The 27092-nt window shown below is 40.5% G+C and overlaps 1 protein-coding gene across 1 annotated transcript in view; it reads right to left on the reverse strand.

The window, feature by feature from the left end:
• DCHS2 (dachsous cadherin-related 2) overlaps nt 1-27092 on the reverse strand; it is a 250110-nt gene that overhangs the window by 184902 nt on the left and 38116 nt on the right. The window contains exons 2-3 of the mRNA XM_080384716.1: nt 16756-16947; nt 7962-8193 (exon numbers count right to left, since the gene is read on the reverse strand). Coding sequence (XP_080240842.1) covers nt 7962-8193; nt 16756-16947 — 424 coding nt within the window. The remainder of the gene's footprint in view (nt 1-7961; nt 8194-16755; nt 16948-27092) is intronic.

The following is a 27092-nucleotide window of genomic DNA, read 5'->3' on the forward strand; positions in this document are numbered from 1 at the left end:
GACAGGACTAGGGTTTGGGTTTGGGGATTTTTGCTTAGTACAACCTAATGTTAGCACAACAAAGGTTTTATGACTCAAAGGACATCAAAACTAAACTTAGTACAGAAAAAACAACTATTACTTTGATGTAGCTATTTCTATATTGTACTACTACATGTTGAAGTAATTCTTCCCTAACAAAAAAAAAAACCACAAACCAAAACCGCCATGGTAATTTGTCAGTAAACCAGCATATAAGCAAAGAGACGTAATTTGCTATGGCAGAGAAATCTCCTCTGTTTCTGCCTTGTTTTGTTTCCTTTTATCTGACATAATAGTAGCTCAGAGTATGTTTGTTGTCTGATTGCATCCAAAGAACACTTCCACATAAAACAGGGGCTTTAAAAACCCTCACATCAAGAATCAAAGCAATGCTGGGCAGGACAGTGGCCTGGTGAACTGCTGCATTTTCAAAGACAAAGGCAGAGCCTTCCCCACACAATCCACACAGCTCCAGTACTGCCACCCCACCCCACCAGGTCACCTTTGCTTGCCTGGCTTATTGAAGTTTTCAAAAAACATCTCTTTAATCCAGGACCTTTTCAGTCAAGCTGCCAGCCTGCTGATACAAAAATAGCTCAATGCAAAACCTGTTAAAAAAACTCAACTGCCAAGGTAATCGGAGATGATATTTCTTTGAAGGTGCTGTATCAAAAGATGCATGTTTCCAGCACAGCTATAGAATGAAGCCTAATATCAGCCCAATCAGATGTATTTGCTGTTCTTATATTAAGAGCATTACGAAACATTCCAGGTGCTCATCTTAAATACTTACGAACTGATTTTCTACTACATGCGCTCCCCTACTATATTCATTTTACCAGTCCAACAGCGTGAAGGCATTTTGCCAAGGCTGTCTGAACTCTTTGTGTAACCTGCCGCTTTCTTCTTTCCTTTAGGTTATCTGAGAACATGAAGTACATTAAGTACATCTGTTCTTAAAACTCACGCAGTCTCTGTCAAAGAGAAAGTCCTGATTGTCTGAACTGTACAAATCTCACGTTATTCCTCTCCTCCAAATTGGGAGGTTTGGGCATGATTTTTCCACAATTTTTCTCCATTTTTCTGGTTACCAGCCCTCAGCATCTGTGCAATGCTATGGCAGTTCACTCTTTGTCTCATCTGGTGGGTTCTTCCGTTTCCAAGATCTGTCATTGACTTACAGGGAAGGGGGATGGGCTACAGCATTTTTGTAAATACTTTGTGCTGTGTCATGCACAATGAATCTCACGTACGCCTGTCACCCCACTGTTGCGTGGTTGAGTTTTTGGCAGATAGCTTGTAGGAATTTTTCTCTTCGTAGATGGTTGATTCTATTGGATTGTATTCATTAAAGAAAAAAAAAAGATCCATTAAGAGCTGGTACTACGCATATTTTTCCATGCTGTTTTGCTACACGGCTTTCTTTCAGGGCCAAAATCTGTCCTCTCACACTTACTACAGCAAATTCTGTGTGCTTCAAGGAGAATATACCGTTTCCTGTATTCTTCATGTTAGATTTCTCATTAGATAAGACCTCACTGAAGGTAAAGGTTCACAAATTACTCAGCTGAGACCACTAATTTTTCCTTTGTGACTTAACTCCAAACTCTTAGAAAGTGAAAACTTAGTGAGCTAAACCAGTGTCTCAGACATCTTCCTCTGATCTGCAGCATTCTGAATATGCTATCAATTTGTATGAAAGATCAGAAAAATAGTAATTGAAGAAACTGCAGTTTAAAAAAAACAAGTGGCCTCAAAATGTTCCAAAACAAAACACTCCTAATTTTAAATGTTATTTATGTGAACCTCTTCATATGTTTAGCAAATGTACTACATGCTGTATGAAAATGCCAGAAGTAGTTTAAAAATAAACTATTTTTTCCTACAATACTACAGGAAAACATCATTAATCATCATAAAAATGGCCTTGTTTTCTTTAGAAAGGATGCATCCCCATTTCACTTTGATGCATATTACAATCTGCTATATATTAAACATTGTATAATACATGGAGTTAAGCAAAGTTTAGATTTTTGTTTTTCCCCAAAATGAAATTTTGGTATTTTAACTTTTGTTTCCAACCTGTATTGTAATAAAAACAGAGCAAAACCTTTTCATGCAATGAAAACGTCCTAAGATGTGACTGTTAAACAACAACATTTCCATTTTCTTCAATAAAACAAAACTTGTCAACATCCTTAACTGGAATGAATCTATTCTGGTGCTCTGGATTAAATCAAAAAGTTTATTTTAAGTCAGTTTGACATAAAATCGCATTTACATATGGTGCCACAGTACAGTAATGGAAGTAGTACAGCACTAAATTGCACACTGCCAAAACAAAGAAAAAATGTCAGGGGGGGGACTGTTCCGTACAAGCGCTACTATCCATTACCAGACACTGTTAAAGAGATAAGATGCTGGACTTAAATCTGCCTTTTGGCTGATTAAGTTAATAATTCTTATATTCTTAAATTTGCATGTCCTCAGTTGTATCCCTCCTTTTATCCTTCTCCAACGGACTAAGCTCCCAGACTGCTCTACAACTCTTACAGGACATTTTAGTCACATGATACACTATGCTATTCACTTAAGAAATCAGAATTAATCTTGGAGGAAATTATTTTTTCAGCAAATCAAAACGTCCTCAAAACAATGCTCATTTTGCAGAAGCTGTACTTCTGTGCTGAAAAAAAAAATATTAACGCTAAACTACTAACCAGCTCTTGTAACAAGACTTGTCTGTTGTACTCAATATGTATTTTTTGGCATAAATAAGTAACAGATGGTATTATGACAAAAAATTGATCGAAGTATCTTCAAGTCAATGCAAAGACCTCCGAATTCCTCACTGTATTGGGTTTGTGCAGCAAGGCTTTGGTAGCAGGGGGGCTACAGGGGTGGCTCTGTGAGAAGCTGCCAGAAGCTTCCCCCATGTGCGATGGAGCCAATGCCAGGGGGCTCCGAGACAGACCCACCGCTGGCCAAAACAGTTTGTCAGTGATGGTGGTAGCACCTCTGGGATACCATGTTTGAGAATGGGGAGAAAAAGTTTCTGCACAGCAGCAGGAGAGGAGTGAGAATATGTGAGCGGAGCAGCCCTGCAGCCCCCCAGGCCGGCACAGGGGGAGGGGCAGGGGGTGCTCCAGGGCCGGAGCAGAGGCTCCCCTGCAGCCCCAGGGGAAGCCCATGGGGAGGCCGGCTGTGCCCTCAGCCCGTGGGGGTTAACGCTGGAGCAGATCCCACCCGCAGCCCGTGGGGACCCCACGCTGGAGCAGGTGGATGCCCAAAGGATGCCGTGACCCGTGGCCCCATGGAGAGAGGAGCCTGGGCTGGGGCGGGTTTGCTGGCGGGACTTGTGGCCCCACAAGGCACCCACGCTGGAGCAGTTTGTGAAGAACAGCAGCCCATGTTGGAGAAGTTCATGAAGGACTGTCTGCCTGAGGAGGACCCCACGCTGGAGCAGGGGAAGAGCATGAGGAGGAAGGAGCAGCAGAGATGTGTGATGAGGTGACCGCAGCCCCTGTTCCTCATCCCCCTGCGCCACTGAGCGAGAGGAGGTAGAGAAATTGGGAGTGAAACTGAGCTTGGAAAAAGGGAGGAGTGTGGGGAAGGGGTTTTAAGTTTGGGTTTTATTTCTCATTACCCTACCATAATTTGATTGGCAATAAATTAAATTATTTCCCTGAACCGAGTCTCTTTTGCCCATGACAGCAATTGCTGAGTGATCTCCCTGCCCTTATCTCGACCCACGAGCCTTTCATTGTATTTTCTCTCCCCTGTCCAGCAGAGGAGGGCAGTGACAGAGCGGCTTGGGGGGGCACCCGGCATCCAGCCAGGGTCCAACCACCACACTCACAGAAATATTCTCAGTGAAATACAAAGGAGGAATGTCATAGCCTCTGTTTCAAGCATCTGATTTAGGCAGGAGACACAGAAACACAAGCCTAAATATCTTTTACAGGCAAAAGAAACAGAGAAGCTCAGTTAAATGCTTATACTGCTGTAATGTACATTGTGTGAATGCTACTTTCCCTACATCCTTTTCATACTACGTTTAAATCACTAATACCTTCAAATGACCAGAAACCAATGGCTGCTGCCTTTGACTTAGCTTTGATAAGAGTTTTTCTCTGCACATAGTGACTAGCTAGGGCAATTGTTCTAAAAATATGAACAGACCATTTACCTGAAAACCGACACGAAGTCACACTGCCCCAAAATAATTTTCAAAAACTATTATTAACTTTGTTGATTTGAAAGAGCTTCCGTGAACCAGGGCTACAGTAAGATGATAACCATCTTTTTATCCAGCTCTCAAGAAGGTTATCACTAAGATCAATGGAAAAATGAATTATATGCCCTTGGGTGAAAGAAAATATTAAAGCTTGTAACATAATGAAAGTTTAGAAATTCAATTATTAATCCCAAAGCTTTAAAGTTAAGCACTGCATAGGTTTTCAGTCACACTTGTGATTGTCTTCTGTGACTTACATTCTTAATTACCTGCTGAGCCATAACTATAAATATACTGTTTTTCAGATAGCTTGTTGGGTAATGATGGGAAAATAAACAAACATAGCTCAAACAGTTTCTTAGCCAGAAGAGCGTTTCAACTTGCTCTGTTCTAATCAATTCACGAGTGCTGTTCATAGATCATGCATGGATCAGATATCTACAAAAGGAAACATAATGAAGCCAAGATGTTGTTTACACTAACACTAGAAACAAACGACAGCAAGAGTCACGAACTAGCACAGGAACTGGTTTAGAGTTCCCTATCCATGTATTTTTTTAGTTACACAGTTCTTAAAGTGGTTTTTTTTGTGGACAGTCTACCATCAATCAAACAAAATATTTCATTTCAATTTTTTTTATCAAAGGGAAATGCAATAAATGTTATTTAAGAGTTATTACAAGAGCATATCACAAACAATAAATGCACTACCTAAAAGCTAAAATAGGAAACAAATGTAACTAATAGATACAATAAATATAAATAAAGACTTGTTTAGAATTCAAAAAACTTTTTAACTGAGTATCTGTCTCCTCTGTGAAAGGCTCTTCCTTCCTACTCTCATTGAATTTATCTGCACATCCACATGTCACAGTGCCTGAAACAAAAGATGGAGCCCTTCAAGGGGCTTGGATGTGGCTCATCCTCATAGTATCTACATATCAAAAGCACCACTGATATATTCTATACAGTCAGCGGTTGACCAGCTGGTATGATATCCTGTGTTGTGAACACAGCTTGCTATGCAAAGCCAAAAGCTTTCTTGCTTCATCCATACAATTGTTTTAACGAAACAGCCAGAAGCAAGGCATAGTAGCGAAGGATTCGGGTTGCACTTTTTATTATTTTATCAATTCCTCTTTTAAAGATGAAAAAGGGGATAGGGGAATAAAAAGTTAATCTTTAGTGAGTATTTTAAGTACAGCACTCCAAAAACATCCCTGAAGAAAACTACAGTAAGATAAACATTCAAAATCACAATCTAGATGCCATAAAAAAGAAATTACATATGCCACGGAGAACAGCATCAGCTTGCATATGATTTTAATGTGACAAACTGTTAGCTACTTATTAACTTAAAGCTCATAGTATTGAAAATATCTCTGTCCACTTACAGGTATAATGCTAAGGACTGCAATGAACATAAGTCAAAGAGATTAATGCACTGATTTTCATTCCTCATTTCTAAATGCTTTATCAGCACCACCACTGCTGAGCCTCCTTTAAGGTCCTCTAATAATCAAAAGAGCAGCCCAATCAGAATATGCCATACTGCAAATTGGAAGAACTGCAGAACACATCACTAACAGACTGCACACCCAGAAGATCAGAAAACCAAAGACCAAAACTGTATTACGATCATTTGGCTTACGGGTTTGGGGATCCACCTCCTGAAGAATTCTTATTTCTTGTCAGACTTGTCCATTGCCCTCTGTTCACAAAATACAGCTCACAACTAGATAAAGTCACTCATGTACCCTTCAGAAAGCCACATCTAAATCAGGCCATGTATCAGAGCACATGAAGACAGCTTTATCACAATGAAAACTGGGAAATGTCAGTCCTAACAAGAAGGAGAAAGAGCTCAAAACCTCTGTGACCTAATACCAAGCCACTTGTTTCATCTTCCTCTGAACACTGAACAGCTTTTGCAGCTATTTAACATGCAACAATTGCAAGATTTCAGTGTGACAAATTGGCAGTTTTAATGTTTGTTTTGTTTCTAATGTTTATTTTTGCCAAGAGCTTAAAAATCATTCTGTTCACCAGTGACGGAGCATAAGCACTACTGTAGGCAGACGTGGAAGAATATGAAAGGAAAACATGTAATCTTCAGGGAAAAAAAATCCCACACACCATTAATATTAGTAAGTTAAAATTAGACACAGTCTTGATGTCCTGAATTGCCCAGGAGTGTAATCAGATTCCAAGCATTATAACGTTGGGAATAGTGTCTCTGACCTAAATGCTCTTCTCATCATGAAATGTCAGCAATAGTGACCTAAAGCAACTTCACCCTGAATTTGGTCTGCCTTTGATAAAATACCATGATGAATCTGCAAGATAATAGTAACTTATATGCCAAAACTAGAAAAAAAGGCCAAAAGGTCACAATTCGAGGAAGAAGCCTTTCAGAAGAGAGGACTGCTGCAAAGCCAGTGCTGCTAGCATGATCCACAGGGGCTCCCCTGACAAGCCTGCCTGGGGCACTGTTAAAATGACCAGTTCAATGCCTGTGGAGATCCAGTTCCCTAATTTTTGATCGAGCTATGTATTCTTGGCATCAGTTATGCCCCACAGAATCTGATTTGACAGGCAATTAAAAGTCCATTGTTAAATAAATTCTGAAATAGCCAAAACAAGCGGACTGACTTCCTAAGATTAGTTTCTTCTGTTCATATTTTGGGGACTGTGTAAGAAAGTGAAAATAGGCACTATTTTGAAAGAACAGATCCTTGTGACATTTCATACACCAAACAGCTAATACATACAGATGTGCAACAGCCCCCAAAAAATTCTTAAAACATATAAAATAGTCCCCTGTGCCACGACCATCAGAAAGCAAAACTGCTGAACAGAGTACATTCATGTGCAAGGGCTGGCTCTCAAGTAAAATGGTAGCTGCAGTTTAGTTAACCACTCCCTGAAAGACACCATGGACATTTGTAGATACGCTGCTCGTGTTCTTTCCAGCTGAAGTTAGTAACTATTTTAAGGCTAGAAAAGCAGACTACAGGGGCTGCTTTATGGCCGTGGGAAAAGTAATTCAATCTGTGAAATTCAACCTGTCATCAAAAAATTTCACCCAGATTTCCTTTCGCCATCATTGTTTTCTTGCTTTTGTCATCACTCCTTCACTGAACCCCTCTCCAGAAACCAGAAGGATGAAGAATCATATCAGGAAGTAAAAGGCAGAAAAAGCCACTTACGAAGCCAATCATTGAGTCAAACAGGAAGGCAGCTGGATATCGTAAGACTATGAGCAGAACAGGGCCTTATTCTAGCATAGCGTGCAGAAAGAAGACTGGGACAGAAACAGAGAGATTAAACAAAAGGGCAACTTGAAAAGTCGTTTATTGCTCCTCAAGAGTAAGACCTAAAAATTTCAGGAATTCAGATATTACTGTAAAAAATAATGCTTTGATTATTTCCTACAATGATGAATAGATTTATAGCTGAAAATAGTGGATGCAGCATACTGCTTGTCCTGTATTGCATTGGCACGTACTCTGTTTCCCATTCTCCTGTTTATTCCAGTGAAAGCAAATGCTTCACATAAAACCTAAATCCTCCTCCTTCCTCTAGAATCATTTTCCAGCAGAATATGTTTCCACTGTATGACAGGACTCCAACTAAAAGCAAAAAAGCATCATCAAGCCAAAAATACATGTTGTATAATTATAGTCTTTCTGAATCAGAGTACCTGTGGATGTATCCACTGTGAAAAAAGAAGAAAATTCTCCCGGGACTAGTTCATATGTGACAGTGCCATATATTCCCGAATCTCTGTCTGTGGCAACAACATTGATGATCTCTGTTCCTGGCTGTGTGTGACTACTGATGCTCGCCACATACACGGCTTGCTCAAAAACAGGTTGATTATCATTAATATCTTCTATCTCGATGCGAACAAAAGCTTGGGCACTCAATCCACCCTGTTGGATAAATTAGAAAGATAAAAGCAAAAACCAAGGTCAATTTTAAAAGTGTACACAATAAAATGATGCAAATCTGGCTTCAGTCCAGCATTAGGAAACAGAACATGCTACAACGATATTGAAAATGTCTGTTAAAACCAACTTACCCTATCTGTAGTACCTCAAAATACTGCATTTAGGCAAGCTACATGCTCAGAACACCACCAGTGGGCTAAGTACACAAAGAAGTTCAACTTCTTACGATTGTGAGGCCTGAACACAAAGTTATTTTTGTTAATACTAATGAGCACTACACATATCACATCCTTGCTAGTCTAACCACACTTGGTTTTACTGTAATCACCTACACACCACTTTTTCCTTCACAGACAGAAGTCAGGGTTTTCTGCCCCAGAAATACGTGCCCCTCAGGTGACCAGTGCTTCAGTAAAACAAAGTAACTTTCTATCTATGAATCTTCCAGTTTTTAAAAGTATAACCATCATAACAGCAAATATCCGGCTTTTTCAACTATTAAGAACCCAGACTGAGAGCAGAGCAGTGCAGGACAGCCAAAAGCTACCTGTCAGCTGCTATCTGCAAGACCTATCCTCAATTTATCACTCTGGCAGGTTCAAGCAGTTCTGTTCATGCAGTGTGTGTCTGTGTTCATAGATGCATATTTTATTTGTGTATATATGTGTGTGAGTGTGTGCATATATATGTACATGTGTTTGTCTACACGCCCATACCTTCACTTTGTGTACAGAGTTGGAACACTGTAAATTCAACTGAAGCACATAGCTGAAACAATTTGTCAATACAAAATTCGTAACCAATTACATAAAATTATTTCCACTGCATTTGTGATTTTGCAGGGAAAGAGGACTGACCATGCTTTCTAGGGAGTTTGGCTCAACTCTGCTTTTGTTTCTTTTCCCTACACAAAGAGCTAGGAAAAGCGCCAGGCCTTGGTCGCAGGTTTGGCACATCTCTTCACAACCCCAGCTCAGCTGCTGCGCTGCTCTCCACACAGTTGAAGTTCCTGCTCCAGGTGCCCACCAAGACCCCACTGAAATACTACGTGGGCAGCCAGGGGACCACCTTCAACCTTGCTCTGCAGTGGAACCAGAGAACCAAGGAGCAACTGCAAGCTGGCTTACCAAACTGTGCTACAGCAAAATCACAATTTGCAATGGCAAAGTACTGAATTTGTGACAACCTGGAAAAAAACCACAATTCTGAGGGTGCTGAAGTGTAGACCCCACAGGGCCATGAGTGAAACAAATGGCAATTTACTTCTTAGAGATGCTACCTCATATTCTCTGCAGACTCTGTCCATCAGTTTGGAAGGGTTCGTATTTCCAAACTTAATTTACAGCTGTAACTACAACCATTTTTAAAAGCAGCTCCACTGCACACATCTAACAGTGAATTCTGTGGCACTGACATGTGCAATAGAGGCACAAAGCAAAAGATGTGATGTATAGCCTGCATGTGCTATACGCAGTACATGAAGACACAGAGGAAGTATACTGTGCTCAAAGTCATGTTCAGCATGCTGTGCTTGCACCAATCAGTCACTTACAGAAACTGCTGACACAGATCAGATGTTGGTGCATACACATGCCAAGCTATGCTGAGCTAGCCCAAACTTCATCTTGCAGTCACAGTAGCTATGATATAAAAAAAATAACTAGGTTGCATATTTCAGCAACCTAATTGTTCATGTCAATTGTTTTTAAACTTGACCTTCATGAGACTATCCAATGATTCAGACTGACTACTATTCCTTTAGGCTTGCCCTGCAGCGTAACAATCACCCCAAAACTACTTCTGAGGGTTTGCTTATTATGTCCACAATTTCAGACTTACTTTTGGCCAAAAAGTACTACCAGCATTCTCTTCCACATTTCCATTGGGATTTTTGCCTTGTTCTGTTTTGGGTTTTTTCTTCCATGTAGTAATATCACCTCTGTTGAGTGACAGTGACATTCCCATGGAGGCTCAAGTATGTGGAAAATTAAAGATGACCTTGTGTATCGTGTGTCTGTTTCACTCTCAGACAAGGAGATCTGGCCCACATGCTCCTGCTGTGCTTGGGTTTTCTTCTGAAGAATATAAGGCACGGCATGTGTCCAGGGCTTACGTTGCTATGGAGGCAGCCAGCAGTCAGGACACATACCTGGGGACTAGGACTGTGAAGGCATGCTGGGTTTGGCTGGGACAGAGTTAATTTTCTTCATGATAGCTAGTATGAGGCTATGTTTTGGATTTGTGCTGAAAACAATGTTGATAACACAGGGATGTTTTAGTCACTGCTGAGCAGCACGAGGCCTTTTCTGTCTCTCACCCCATGAGCAAGCTGACCTCAACTGACCAAGGGGATATTCCAGACCATATGACATCACACTCAGCATACAAAGCTGGGAGGAGGAGGAAGGGGAGCACATTTGGAGTGACGGCATTTGTCTTCCCAAGCAACCATTACTGTGATGGAGCCCCACTTTCCTGGAGATGGCTGAACACCTGCCTGCCAACGGGAAGTGCTGAATGAATTCCTTGTTCTGCTTTGCTTGTTGTGTGCATGGCTTTTGCTTTACCTATCACGCTGCCTTTAACCATCCGTTCTCTCACTTTTACCCTTCCAGTTCTCTCCCCCAACCAAGCAGGGGGAAGTGGGCAAGCAGCTGCATGGTGCTTAGCTGCTGGCTGGGGTTAAACCATGGCAGCAGGGTACTGTGCTACCATCAGCCTCAAAATGGAGGCATGCAGATCTAGTGGGCTCACTACCGACACGCCAACCCCACCTCGGAGAGAGTTTCTTCCCCAATACCTTGGTTTCCACAGGAAAGAAATCCCTGCACAGGAGCTAAAAGGCAGGCCCATGTGCTCTGTTCACTGTCAGAAGATGCTCTGTGGCTATCAAGTACTTTAGGACAGAATCAGAAACATTTCTAAGAGGGCCAAGGGAGAAGCGAGGTCAAGAATAAAAAGCATCTAAAAAGATGGTTCTAACAGCATGAAACCAAACTGCAAAAACTCATGAGAACTTCTCATGAAGTTAAATCACTTCTTCCAAGTTTCGTTATTGCTAAACAGACATTAAAAAAACCCTAACACCACACTCCAACCAATTCATATTTATCCTACAGAGTTACATAAAGACTGGAAAGTCTTTGGAAATTGATTAATTCTAAGTATATGGGGGAACCTAATCTCTCAGAAGACAGACCAAATTCTATGATGGAGACAGAACCTTCTTTTTCAAAAGCAGCAGTGTATCCCCCACACACAACTCAAGTACAATATTAACTGGTAATGGCCCATTTCTTGCTCTGGCTATCAGAATTCTTAACTATCATCCCAAATGGGAAGGGACAAACTGCTTTATTTCTAACCACATGGATGTAATTTATCTACTCAGGAGCAAGCACAACATAGATCTTCCAAAATACAAAGGCTGATTTAAACAAGTCTGTTGCTGATAGAAAATCACATTTGTCAAAACATGTTACAAGCAACAGAAACCCATAGTTTTTTCGTTTTGCAAGCCCCTTCTCAAATATTAAAGTATTTTTAATGACTGTTGGGCTGTTTGATGCCACAAGTAGTCACAATTAGAATGGCTTCTTTGTCAGACTCCTGAGAGTTGTGTGCCCTGTGGAACAAAGAGAGGACATAAACTACTACCAAATCAAAATAGCCACAAGTAATGTTTTCTTTACTTTTTGCAGGACCAAACTTGTGTGAAAATCCAAAGCCATTAGTATGCCTCTATCATGTGTAAAAAAAAAAAAAAGAAAAGAAAATTAATCCTGCCTTTGGCATGAGTCTCTTTAGCTTAGTAAGTAGAAAAGGTGCTATTTTGAATAGCTGTATTTCTTCGTCTTGATGCTGTAAAATGATTAAGAATCCATCAAGATTTGGACCACTGGTAGCCTCCAATGTTTTTGTCAATGAACTGTGCTGTCAACTTTTTGTTCCAAACTAAACTGTGATATACAAGATCTGACATGAAGACATATTTTCTTTTTTCTTCTTTTTTGTCAAACCTAAAAAGACATGTCACCTTACAGTCATAATGCTGTCAAAATGGAGAGACATCACCAATTCTTATAAAAGCCTTAACCTCTCCAGAAGGTTTTCCTGTGTCGAGTATTTCTCTCTGTGTTTCAATTGCTTCAGTGTAAAAGAGAAAACTGGACAAGCAGTACGATTTAGAAAAAAGCAAGTGATGAAGAACAAAGTATTTTTCTATGCTGAAAGGCAGTAAGAGGGTCACTAATAGACCTGCCAATGGTATTTTACCTTTTGCAATGATTATGTAGCAGCTGAAAAACTGAAGATCTAACATTCCTATTGAAGATATACACAAGGATGCTTCTTCTCATCTCCAGTTGATTATTAAGATAATAAGAATTTTAATTACCTCCCAACACCATTAAATGGCAGTCTTCAAATCACCATTAGGGGCAGTCCTATCACAGCATTCAAGAACCTCACTTGGAGAAAACAAAACCAAGGCAGTCCACTCTGCAAAGGGAAAAGGCATCAACCCCCCCAAACCCAACCTCTGGACTATCAGTAGGGCACAGAGATTGGTCTGTGGCACCCCTTATACTGGTGGGGGACAAAGTGGAAGAACACACTGCCTGTGCTCTGCAGTTTTTGAAACTTCTCACCACACCGATGAAGAGAGTGGGTACACCGGCACAAGGTCCTGTTAGCTTCAGAAATGTGCGTTGCTGGAATTGGTCCATGCCTGGTAGCAGCTCTTACAAGCATAGGTCATACAGTCTTCCCCAGGTTTTGAAGAAAACTGCGTGGGCCAGCTGCTCCCAGAGTCAAGGCTGGACACTCCTGTACGCTTCTATTTGTGCACCAACCCCAAGACTGCAAAACTCAGATTTTGGCTTTGAAGGCCAGACAACTGTCGTGTGTAAGCAGGTAGTGCAGATGCTACTAGACAGAATTTAAATTAGCATTAGTCCAATTAAAATTTCCCTGGATTACGACAGGTTTTCTTTGGCAGTCACAGTCATTACTGTTGATTTGGTTGAAAGAAATAGAGGTGTGACAGGCATCATAAAAATGCAAATGAATAAACAAAATGATTGAATTATGCATGATACAGAGCAATAAAATTTGCCACTGTACAGCAGCAGAAGTGTGTGCTGTTAAAATAAAAGGTTTCCTGGATGAAAATGAATTCACATCAAGACTCAAAGGCAGAATAACACAAAACATAAAGGAAGCACAAATTTACATATATGGTTAGTTTGGAGACCCCCAAGAAAATAGAGAAGAACACACAATGGAGTGTCCACTACAGTCACATTGGCTCTTTTTTGTTTTCACAAACAGAAGAATTAAAAATGTATCAGATCAAATTTGCACATATTCAAAACAAATGAACAAACAAAATCACTAATTTTGTCCCCTATACTGCTTTGGAAGCATGCATATACTTTGATTAGTAATCGATTTTATTATTAATCTGATTTTTTTTCCAGAGAGAAAAAAATTACAATTTTAATATCATTACAAGAAATTTTCAGCTGACTGTAAATTCAAAGACTGCTCAAACACCTGCTGAGGCTGTTTCTGATGTGTCACAAGTGCATAAATATAGCTGATGTGACCAAGGGTGCGGTTTGAGCAGGGGGTGTCCCAGGCAGAGCTGGCACACAAATCCCAGGAGTTACCCTCACTACTGGAACAGCTCTGTCTGCTGCAGTTCAGAGACCAAAGGAGAGGGCTAGATGCAGATGCTGTGGAATTCAGTGCAAACACCTTTCTATAAACCTAACTACATGATTTCTTTTTATATAAAAGCATTTCAAAGAGGAGTACCAAATATGTATGTGAAGTGACTTTGCGACCAAAACTAGCTCTGCCAACTGGAAAGGTCAATGCTAATATTATGATCAGCCTCAACCCCACTTAATCAAGATGTGTATTTAACACCAGTTTAACAGAATCTGTTTTCCACTTGCCTCTCCACAGGCTTTTGTGTGTAATTTCAGTTCTCCCATTACACTTGCTGCATAACACGTAACAGACGTGACCGACAAGCTCCGAAACCATGTAATGGAGTAGGCATGAACAGGTGGAGGAAACTGATAGTTTTGCTGTAAGATAAACTGAGCACCACCTGGAAAATACTTTCTTTTCCTCCTCACTTCTAATTAACTTTGTTATCTTCTTTTCATCTCTCTTCCCCCCCTCCCCTTGTCAGCAGTGACCCTTACTCTTCCTCTGTCTTTTCTGCACACACATCTCCCCTGATCATAGCCTCTGCTTTGAACTCCACACCTAACATCTTTAATCCATCAAAACTAGCAGCAGAATGCCAGGAGATAAAATAGCCTACTATAATTCAATTGCAGAGTGGCTCAGCATAACTTCAGGTTTAGCGAAAATTTTAAAAAGCCAATATTGAATTTAGGTGCTTTAGTATTTAGGTGTCAGATAGGCAAATTTTTAGAAGAGAAATCAATGGGATCTACAAAATGCTGACTTTCAGTAAAAAGAGCAAGTCCTGCTTGTCACAGACGAGGCAATAAAAAATTGATCCCCTCTCCCCATTACTGAATTTCTGAAAACACAAGGATCCTAAATTAAGACCAATTTAAAAATGAAATACTCTATAGTTTCAATGCATTGGGTGTTTTCCTTTAACTTCTGATGTAAGATTTATCACTCAAAATAACGTAACCAAAAAAATGCATCAAGCTTTCTTCACGTCAACTTTTTTCCCTGTCTCCCCACATTTTCAAAATAATCTTCTGGACCAGACCAGATATCTTAGAAACTTGTCAGAATTTCAGTACTATTATTCAGCTCTCACGTACACTGTTAGTGACACTGATCTTGATATTCCAGATGTGTGTATGTTCTTTACATTTAAACAGCTTCAAACCACATGAGTGAGAGGAAAACTGAAGTGATAAAGTATAGCAGAACACAATTTTCTGCTGTTATACATTGTAATACTGCTTTACTGTTCGAGGCCTGGATGTCTGTACTCAGGTGCATGCTACAAAATTTTGCCTAGAAAGGAATTCTGAAGACAGAAATCACAAATCAGAGAAATTCCAAAATGGTCACATGGACTTACTTCTGGTGTAAAGATTACAGATGCTGTCGTAACAAAAAAGACGTACATTCTTAAATCATTAGATGTTCAAATAAGATAGAGTCAGAAAACATACCAAAAAAAATCCTTATATAACCATTTATCCTCAAAAGAAATCTATGGGGAAGAAAAGGCACACTCCTAAAGGCACCATTCATACCAAAAAATGCTTCTGTAGCCTCTGAAATAAACACTGAATAGTGACAGCTAAAGAAATAAAGCAGATGAACTGCTTAGCTATTACACATATATCCAAATTCAACAGCATACAAAGATACCCTCAACTTCTATATTCTCAAAATGCAACAATACCAAGCATCAACTGCAACTATTTAAGTTCACTAAGTTTCTTCAGTGTACAGTAACAAAAAGCACACACATTTTAATGAAAAATACCGTATTTCTAGCACAATTGCATTTTTAAAAACTCAGATACACCTACGACAGTATCTTAATGCAATGTTAATATTCAAAGTATGAAATAAAGATTGTATAGCCTGAAACAACTTAATTTCAATGTTTTTCAGCTCAAATTGTGCTGTAAAATGCAGCCTGAATAACATTTTTAATAGTGTCCTTATGTTTATTTTAGTATTCAAAGACAACCAGTAATCTTCTTCAGCCTCCTCACAGTTCACCACTTAAGCTGAAAATAATTAAGAAAAGTACCAGCTGCTCTCTTTCTGGGCCTCTGATTGCAAATAGCCTTTGGATACCTTCATAACAAAATGAACCCAGGAATTTCTTCTCGTCTTTTCAGGGGTCACACTACCCAAATTTTCTTTTTACCTGGCACCAGATAGACCACGTGTTTACACCCAGAAATCTCAATGTGTTTCTACCACAATGAACATCTCCTCGCCCTTCCTGCCAGAGATCTGAAATGGATTGTTTCAGGCACATACTACCACCCTGCCCTCACTGTACCATGAATACCCACTTCCAAGCACCAGATCTTGTAAAGTGGGAAAAATTTCAGACATGCCGCTGCAGGGAGGCTGTACCCAGCCACAGCAGCAGCAATGGCATCAGCTAGCTAGAAAGGACAAGGAATTTATCCAGGAAAGTCACTGGCATGCACAGGAGCCACGCAGCTCTAGCACAAGTTTATTACTGCTGCAGTCACCTTGAAAGCAGGAAGCAGAGGTAACCTGGAGTCCACTGGTTCCAAGAGGAGGAAGAAAATCAGCAGGGACTTACACATCCTAGAAAGGTTTCAACACCTTGTTTAGGAGTAATTGGGGATTTCACAGCCAATGTTATCAGTTTGGGTCAAAATTTATGGTTCACGAAGTATCACTTTCTGCGTTCTGTAGAGGTAAGAAATGCACATTCATGCAATTTTTACCTACTCATTACATTCTCATTTAGAAGTACACACCACATCCAAATTTACAAGTGCATTCACAAATCTGGCAGCATGGAAAGATGAAACTTACCCCATCTGTAGCTTTTACTAAGAGATCATAAGTGGTTGGATCTTCTTCTCTGTCAATGTCTTGAGACACACAGATCTGACCAGTACGTGGGTCAATCTGGAAGGCTTTGGATTTTTCATAATAATGAAATCCATCATAAAGAAAATACTCAATTTCACCAAACCGGTCGGCATCTGCATCTGTTGCCTTGACCTGCCAGGAAACAGAGAGGCAAAATTAAGCCAGTGAAACTATTACTCATTCATTCAAAAATCAGAGATACTTTGTTCTGAAGTTACCTGTTTGTGTTGTAAAAGCAAATGTGCATGCGCACAATAAATACAAACACATTCTGCTACCTAAGCTGTCTGCCTGCAGTTCATAAAATAATGACCACGACTGACAGTGTAAGCACTGCAACAAGCATGCAACATCGATTAGACCTGTCCATAACATTACCTGTTTATGTGTCAATAATTACCTCAATCAAGTAGGCTTCCTGTGACTGGGAAAGCCACGCATGTTAAGCCATGTCAGTAGACCATACATGAAGCTACTTTCCTTTCATGTTATTTTTACCAGTTGCGGTAGGTCTTATGAAAACTACAGCATAAATAGATCAGAAAAGGGCTGCAGGACATTCTTACCTAATGCATTTTCTAAAAGACTCCCCCAAGCTCAATTCAGCACTCTTTCAGGGCCTGGTGGCACAATGAGCCATGCAAGTCAAGGAATGGAGAAGTTTTTGATGTCCAGTCCACTCTCCAAGGACCTAGAGCTCTACCAACACAACTAAACACGACCATCACATGCATGCACAGCACAAAGCAGGACATGCACAGGCTGCGGCAGGTCGCTGTGAGAGGCTTTATCACCTCGCCTGTGTAGTCTTACATGTAGCTGTAACTGCTGAATGACAAACGAGCCTAACATCTTTTATTTTCAGCTATATTAAGTACATCTGAAGCAGCATAAATTCTGCCATAAATCCCAAACAAGACATGAAAACCTGGAGCGACTTTCAAGATGCTGCATCACCGTCCCTCAGCTGCATTTTAAAGGACTCACAAGGCATTACACAAACAGTAGGAGGTCAATGCTCTTTAACAGAACATGCGATTAAGGCACGCACCACCCGATAATTTAAAATCATCAGGTGATTTTAGATTTTAATACAGGAAAAACCCAAACCTTTCAGGTATGTTCTAACATTAATACTTTGGGGTTTATGCACATAGGAGTAGTCAGAAATCAACCTACCTCTTAAAATATTTTAATAAACGCTTACCATAGTGATATGTTTTGCCAATAACATATATATGTGCCCTGCACGAGGAGAAGCTGAGGGATCTGGGCTCGTTTAGGATGGAGAAGAGAAGGTTTGAGAGGGGCTTTAATAGCCACCCTCCTGTGCCCAAGAGGAAGCTACGGGAAGACACTGCCAGGCTCTGTCCCCAGACGAGCCAACAGCAGTCACACACTGAAGTTGGAGAGCTGGACCTAAGGCAGGATTTTCACTGTGAAGATGATTCAGCACTAGAGGCTCCCTGCTCAGAGCGGCTGGAGTCTTCATCTTTGGAGTTTCAAGACTCAAGTGGGCACAGCCCTGTGTGGACAGAGACATCCCACCACCCCCTCCATCCCCAGCAGGGCCAAGGAATAAATGCTGCCCAGCTGCATCAGCACCACGACACAACTGTTCTGCTTCACCAGCTTGACCAGTCAAGTCAACAGGATGCTCAAGTGTGAAAATCTTGCTCTTTGAACAAAGAGTGGATTGGTTAAATAAGTGTTTGATAAATAGAACAGTTTTGTACAATGCACCGTCAATTTTATCACCTTATAATCTCTGACAACAAAATGTTCTGTGCTGAGTTTGGCTATCCTGCATGTCCCATTGTGAAAGCTTTCACTTAGATATACAAACATCTCAGAAGAAAACAATTCATAAAAACTTGTATACATTAAGAGAGCCAATATTTCTAGTTCTCTAATTTGTCATTATTGGAGATACTTAAAGGCTTTTTCCTCCTCAGTTGATTTCATTCTCTACTTACTCATTGAAGATGATAAATCCTGTGGTTTTTCCATCAGTCTACCTGCACAAGTACAACGCCTGAAGACCTTAATGCAGCTTTGGAAACCTTACTATCACAAAGCCTGAGAGTTAGAACTGGTGGGAGTTCACAGAGAAGACCCGTGCCAGGTACCGCACACACCTGACCCAGGTTGGTACGGGGAGACCCACAGCCATCAGCCACAGACAGGGCAAAGCTGGAGGTCTGTACGTGACTGCCCGTACAGATCAGTGTCTGGCAAGGTTTTAGGCACAACTGCAGAAAAGGCCAAGCAGGACAAGCCAGGGTCTATTTGTAGTAATAAGTCTGGATGAGGTCATCCTGGTCTGGGGATGTAAATGAATTTAGCTGCATGGACACAAGCTGTGCCAGGTCATCTGGCCTTCAGGTCCCAGAACAGCCTTTGGCTGCTTCTCCCACTAGTACAAACACTGCCTGAAAGACCAGTCAGTGCCTTCATTACACACTCACTTCTTTGCCCACAGAGGAATTGTTTTGGCATTAAGATACTGAACTAAGACTGAATTAAAACCAAATGAATGAAAACGTGGCTTGGGAAGGCTAAAAATCCTAGCAGTGGGGAAAGGGAAACCATGTAAAAAGTGCCAAAGCAAATTATAAAGCTAAATCTTACTTTAGACCAGTTACTTCCATCAGAATTTTAAAGTGACAGATAGCCCCAAAGACACACATGTTATTTCAGTATTTTATTCATTGTGGTCTGTTGTCTGTTTTTAAGCACCCTGTGGAATTCCCCACTTCTTCCACACAAAATGAGATTTGCTGTTTCAGAAGAGGTATCACTGTGTCTGCAATTGTACCACGTACTCCAATGCACCTTGCCCCTCCCCAACAGTTTCTCACAGCACTGAAGGCCATCCATCATACCAGAGTTTCTGGTGCTGTAGATAGAAAGTTCCTCCATGGGAGCCCCGTGTTTGCAGAGCCCCCCAAGACCCCTTCATGCCTTGCAGTTGGTATCCCATGGCTGCAGCATGGGGTGGATGCATGGCCACTCCTGACCCCAGTCCAACCACTCCTTCTGGCTAAGTTAAAGGCAGAATTCACACTCAACTTCAGCAGAACAAAGACCTGGCCCTAAAATTGCTTTACAGTTGTATATAAATCAAACCTACACCACAGGTATTTCACTAACCTTGTACTTCGTTATTTCTATCATAAAAATTTAAAACTAATTGTAGCATGCTCTCAGTCCTCTGCCACCCTGATGCTATGGAACAGTAATTCACTTGGCCCTTGTAAGAAAGTACTTCATTTCTTGTGCCTGAAATCTAATGCAGGACAACACTGAAAGGTTCTGTGTCCCTGTGCCTGGCACACAGGTACATGTGTAAATACAAACATTTATGTCTGCAGTTGAGAGTGGGTGATTAATTACAGGTGTGAAATTCGAGGGTATTGTTAGAAGTCTAGCCCATTATGTTCAGCAACTTGTTCTCTTTTTGGTAAATTATGCAGTCCTCAGACAATGAATAGCACATGCAAAGGCATAATGAATGACAAATTTAAATAAAAATGCTTCAGTTCAAAGCAATACTAATTTGAAGGTCTAATTGTGATCAACTTCAATTACTTTAATCATCTCTTAGGCAGCATAACTAAGTGGCATCAATTTTTGCATTTATAAAAATTTGGGGTTTTTTCCCCTGTTCAAGTGCCTCACATCCATTGAATTTCCACCCACTTGAAAGTCTATTTTTTACTCATTTACCATGGAACACTTGATTTTAAGAAGGAAGAATATGGAATTAAAAGCAAATGAAAATTTTACTGTAGCAGACAGAGCTGAGGTTGAATGGCAGTACAGCTGAGGTCAGAGGAGCAATTAATGATTATGATAGAATCGTTCAGGTTGCAAAACACCCTTAAGATCATCAAGTCAATGCAAGCTGATTTAGAAGGAGGAATCCAGTGAAAACATGCTTACAAAAAAAAGTTTTCTGATTTTCATGGTTTAAGCCCAGCTGGCAAGTAGCCACTTGCTCACTCCCACCCTCAGCAGGATGGGAAGGAGAATGGGGAAAAAGGTAGAACTCATGGGTTAAGAACGACTTATTAAAATAAAATATAATAACAACAAGAACTGTAATGAAAAGGAGAGAGAGTGAGAGAGGAATAAAACCCAAAAGAAAAAAAAAAAAAAAAGAAGCGATGCACGATGGAATTGCTCACCACCCTCTGACTGATACCCAGGCAGTCCCAAGCAGTGATCTGCAGCTCCTGGCCAACTCCCCCCAGTTTATACACTGAGCATCACGTTCTGTGGTACAGAACATCCCTTTGGCTAGTTGGGATGAGCTGTCCTGGCTCTGCTCCCTCCCGGCTTCTTGTGCACCTGCTCACTGGCAGAGCACGGGAAACTTGAAAAGTCCCTGATTGAGACGGAGTAAGTGCTACTTAGCAACAACTAAATCATCAGTGTGTTATCAACATGATTCTCGCACTAAATACAAAACACAGCACCGTACCACTACCAAGAAGAAAATTTTCCCAGCCAAAACCAGGACACTGATACATTTACAAGGCCAAGTAATCCCAGATTTTAGAAATTAAAGCGCAGTAGTCACTGTCCCAAACACATCAGGTTACGATAGCATACCGTGCCATGACCAACCCTACGGAGCATTGCAGTTAAGTGCCCGAGAGCTGTGAATTACAGCAGTCCAAATGAGGAAATGAAGACAGCAGCAGGAATTTTCACAGTGGATTGATCAAGGGTGTTGTACATCAGCGGTATCACAGAGCTGACAGGGCTGAAAGGATTTATGTGCCTTGGAGATGTGGGAAGCAAGGGAGTACCAAATCTGTAACACCTCTGTTCTGACAGGCTGGATATGAGACTGGAATCCAGGAGAAAAGAAATAGAAGGAAGGGTTATGCTCACAGGGCTTTTCTTTCACTAAGTATGTTTTCAATACACTAAGTTGAAGACCTTGTTAAGGAGTATAAACTTGGCAGTAAGTACCGACAGGATGAAGTATTTCCCCAAGAAACATTTTTAAAAGCCAAGAGAAGTCACGGTATGGACAGCTACTGGCTGGACCTCTCCCATCAGTCATGATTTCTGTCCCCCACACCCTTTATTCTGCTTGCACACTGTGTAAACTGCAAATCTGTCAGAGAAAAATTAAGTTTCTTCTGTCCTGTTCACACTGCCAATAGAGTAATAAATGCTCAGAATGCAGACATCCTCTCAGGAGAAGGAAAAGGGGGACCTAGAGAAACATTACAGAGAACAATTAAAAAAGGCTGATCGACCCATCTATGTGATGCTCAGACAGATCAGGGCATGAGGAGAATAAATGGTGGAAACTGGCAGACACCAAAGGGTGTAAAAAGATAAAGAAAATTAAACAGTGTTGGAAGTGCAGAAATAACCTTTCTATGTGCATTCGTAAAGAGGGGTTCATCTCAAAGAAAATAAAGGGAACCACTGTGTAATTAACCTCATCTTATGTGATGTACACCTGAGTGTACATCTTAAGTGTACACTCACCTTAGTGTTCACTAATGAACCTCACCTTAGATGTACACCTTAATCCTGTAACACATGTGCAAGTTTGAAGGAGAAAAAAATGCTGGCAATACCTCTAAATAGGAGGGAATAGAACCATATTGTTGAGGAAGGAAAGATTTTAGAGCTTATAGAAAGCAAACATTTGGCAGATCCTCGGTTGGTTGCATTCACGTCAGTGGAATGATGACAACTCACAGCAACGGGCAGTATGTCCCCATATTTTATGGGCAGGAAAACAGTGTTACCAATCAAATAATAGTAAACAAGATTTTAGAGAATTATATCACCTCCTGATGCCCAGATTGTTTTAAACACTAAGCTATTTTATGAGAAAAGTCCCCTGTTTTTTGTTGTTGGGTTTTTTTTTTATTTATTTTTTATTATTTCCAGTGCTTAAATCCTCAAACATGTATTTAGGTGTGTCATCCTATCATTTGAACAGATTAAAATAAAGTTCCTGTCTATAGATTCAGCTTTTTTATTTTCTTTCCTAGGCATTATATATATTGCATCCTGTTTTACAACTGAATATTTTGAAAAGCAGAGCAAATATTTTATTTCATATGCAAAATGGGAGACATTGCTTGTGCACTCAAAACCACATCAGAAAATACAATCTTATTAACTGTGCGGATCAAAAATTCAGGACCTATATAAAGACCATTTGTAGGATTCACAGTATGCAGCCTTAAATCTGACTGCTTTGCAATGCTGAGTTTCACATGTGGGTTACCATAATTAATTTTATGGCTTTCAGATTGACAGAATAAAGTAGACTACAATGGGAAAGAGCAGGCAGTTTGGCCACATAACTCATGACTGCGGTCATCTCCGATGGCAATTAAATGAGACAAAAAAATATTAAATCAATTTTTCATGGCTTAAGAATTGCTCCCATACCACATATTTTGTCAAGTTTACTTGATTGGATTGCAGCTAACCAAGACACAGCTTTCATAGCTTATAAAATCTGTTTGGGGGACTCAGTGTCAGAGCATGAGACAGTTTATTTTGTGCATAAAAAGCGTGTTTAATTCTTTCAGTTGTACCGCTATCGTGAAAAGCATGTTAATTACCAGCAGTCGGTTTTAAGGAAAATCAGAATGTAGGGTAAATAACAACATACTCCACTACTCCAAAATATTCATCATCAAAATGTAAGGCAGGACAAAACAGGTGGATACAGACAGAGGGAACCTACCAGGAAAATGAAAGGAAACAGTTCAACAGGAGAGTTATGCTGCTGCTGAATGGTGTAAGCACAGCCCCGTCCTGCAGACACCACCGACACAAAGCGTACATCCTTCCAATGAAAGGACTGAAGGACAGAAGGGCCTGTTTGCGTAGGTACAGCAATGCCTGATGGCAGACCCTTACCAGAGGAACGCTGCAAGCCAAGTGCTACTGGAACAGCTGGCCACCAGTACTGTGAAAGTGTCTGCTACGCCAGACCTTCATGGCAGGTCCATGGCCACAGGGAAGGAGAGGTGCAGCCTGTGCTGGTGGCATGCAGTCAGTAAAATGAGACTGTAGGAATACTGGAAGTGAAATTCCTAGTAGTTGATACTCTTCAAGAGTCCCTTGGGTGTAACGGTGAGATTATCCCCTGAGATACCAGAGACATGCGTCAGAGGTCTTCAATTCAGTGCCCTCGCTTATTCCCCTGGCTGGCAAGAAAACAGTCTATAAAACAAAAACCAATGATCTTTACCTCCTAACTGCCTAAGGCAGTGCAGACAATGCTGACACCAAACCTGAAGAGTTTTAGTAAATATATTACTTCTCTGGATTTTCATCTGTCCGTCTCAACATGCATGATCACTGCCCATCTCCCTGGTATGGCAGGTTTAACATACAGAAACAGGAATTAAGCTTCAGATCTACTTGCTTTAGTCCTAGAGGCATAAACATTGACTTCAAGAACAGGAACCGTTTGCCTGAGGACTTAACAGCATGTCCTTGAACAACACCTGGCATTGACAACAAAGCCCCACTCCTCATCCTCAAACTGGGGTCCATCTGGAAAGCCACAGACCAAAATAGTATCTGGAATTTAAGCTGAACATTCAACTGACACTGATGCTCACTTTGCCAACCACCACAGGTACAATGTACTCAGGAAAAAAAAAAGGCAGCAAAATCCTTAGCCTTCATCCTTGCTCTGATGCAAAATATCTCCACTGTGCTGGTCAAGTCCATTGACGTGACCAATCTCAGTCTGTGCATTCTTTTCATCTACTATAGCACAGAGACTGCCAGAGCTCAACAACTGACTAAGCACCACACAGCCATGACCTTGTTAATCTCTCCTGCAGCATCTGCCAATTCCCCCAGGTCACTCCAGAATTGTCATCAGTTTTCCAAAGGTGCTCATCACCGCTCGATTCAAGTCCCATCAGAAATACTCGGTAATTAGATTTCTACAACCTTTAAAATGGAAGCACAGAAGCCTAAACACAAGCAGAGAAAGAGTGTGGACACCCTCTGTGCTCAACGACACCGTATGGAATGGGCTGTAACCTCAAGAAAGCATTACATTTCTTAATTATGATAAGGGTTTTGGTTTGGCATTTCAAACAGTTATGGAATAGTTCCCCAAATGCATTTTGTGCTTACCTGCATATTTTTTTTTTTTTTTGCTTATGGGGACCCCCATGAATGGTATAAAAATTCCCCAAAAACTACAGGGTTTTAAAATGAGGTAAGACTAACCCCATTTTACCTATGAATCTCTCACGAAAGATCACACTGATTTTTATCTTTCTAATAACAAATTGATTTTTTTATAATGTTCTGTATCTTCCCCAAGACAAGTAAACGAAAGGAAACACATTTTCCTTGATGAATGGATATGAGATTTTAGCTTTTTGCCTTCTCTGCTCTTCTGTGTATATAACTGATGACAATGAACAAACCTGCCAATAAAAAATACTGACATATATTTGATTTACTGCTTCCAGTTAGTCTATAGAAAGCAAGAAAGATTAAAATTACTGGAGGAGAAAACAGTGTAAGTACATTACAACATCATGCTTTCATTCTGAAAACCAGACATCATCCAGCAAGCCAGGTCCAGATCCAGGAAGAACTGGGCATTTCAGTCAGTTCCTGCTCTATGGCTAGCCAGAGCCTGAACACACCCCTATTTAACCCCAAAAAGTTCCTGGCATGCCTTCAGTTTTGTTGCTGTGCCACCTGTGAAACAGCACGAGCAGCTGAATCCCACTGACACTAGCCAGGATCCCAAAGCGTGGGATGCAGGTCCAACCTGGAAGGCATGCCCTTCTCATTCTGAACACACCAATAGAATATGGACTGCTACAAAGTAAAGGTTTTGATGTCTGAATTTATAGCAAGCAGCAGTGCCACTAATGCCTACTTATTACGTGGTAGAGTAGTGGTTATAAAATACGTTTTAGGAGCAGGAAGCTTAGGTTCCAGCTCTGAAAGTATCTGCTAAAAGGACCATCTATTCTGTCAGTCTATTTGGTCTACATTGCCACCCTTCTTATCATGCTAACATAACCAAACAGAACATAATTTATTTTTAAATGCCCATGTAAACTGGAAAAACAGGAATGAAAATAGAATTTATTTCTGAGGGAGGAAAACTAATTTTCATAGTAACTAGCAAGTACTTGCAGGTCTAAAGTCTTATTTAATCATCAAAGTCAAGACCCCTACTTTTCAGTAAAAGCTCTATCATTTCATTAATGCTGCTCACATATTCTGCTATAATTTTAGATTTTATAACATGCTAAAACCTTGCTATGCACTGTTAAGAGTTTAAGTACAAATCCATTTTTATTCATTAACTTTAGTAAGCTACAGAGCTCCAAGTCTGAGTACCTCTGCCAAGAAACAGCAATGCACAAAAACTTCCTATTCTGTGCTAATGGCACAAAGCAAGGAGCCATGGATTTAATAATACAGAATATCTATCACACAAAGAAATATTGTGTACAGAACATGTTATTTTAATAATCTTGCACTGGGGCATGTTTTAAATTTTCGTAGGAGAATTAGTTTTAAAATTATATTTAATAAGATGGTTTAGAAAGCATGATGCCAGGTATGGGCTATCTTGTTGCTTAGGATGTTTTTCCCATTAGGAAGTCTTACTATGAACAATCAGTAGATAACATGACTTCTATTGGCAGCATGTATTATTACATTGATTAAAATTAATTAGAATAATTCAAAATTTTTTGCTTAGATCAATCAATATGATTACTATATTTATAAAGCTGTAATGCGATATACTATCTGAGCCTAAATGATCAAAATGATCCTGAATGCAGGCTAGGTGTGTAACCTTGAAACAGAACACAAATGATAAAAAGATCTTTCAACTATACTGGTGTCTCCAAGACAGAAATGATAGGAGGATGCTACAAAGGAGAGAAAGAACTGCAGCAGTGGATAAGCAACCTTGCACTGGGCTGCCCCTTCCTTCTGGCACACAGGTTTGTACAACTGGCCTTCGAGTGAGATCAGAGAGATAATCCAGTAAAAGCTCATCGTAAACACTTCATTATTGGTGCAGCACTAAATTTCAGCCAAGCCAGTTCCTCATGCAGCCGACCCCAGAGCAAACAGTAGGAGGGTGGCAGGGAAATGCAGTCCAGGTAGAATTTACAAGCTCTTTAAGCAGTGCCATGGACTTAAGACAGGCTGAAAATGCACACTTACACATTTGTGCAAACGTCTTCCAAGCCCCAAGACCAGTCTGAGCTGTATAT

The sequence above is a fragment of the Falco punctatus genome, assembly GCF_963210335.1.
Source record: "Falco punctatus genome assembly, chromosome: 1".
NCBI lineage: Eukaryota > Metazoa > Chordata > Aves > Falconiformes > Falconidae > Falco > Falco punctatus.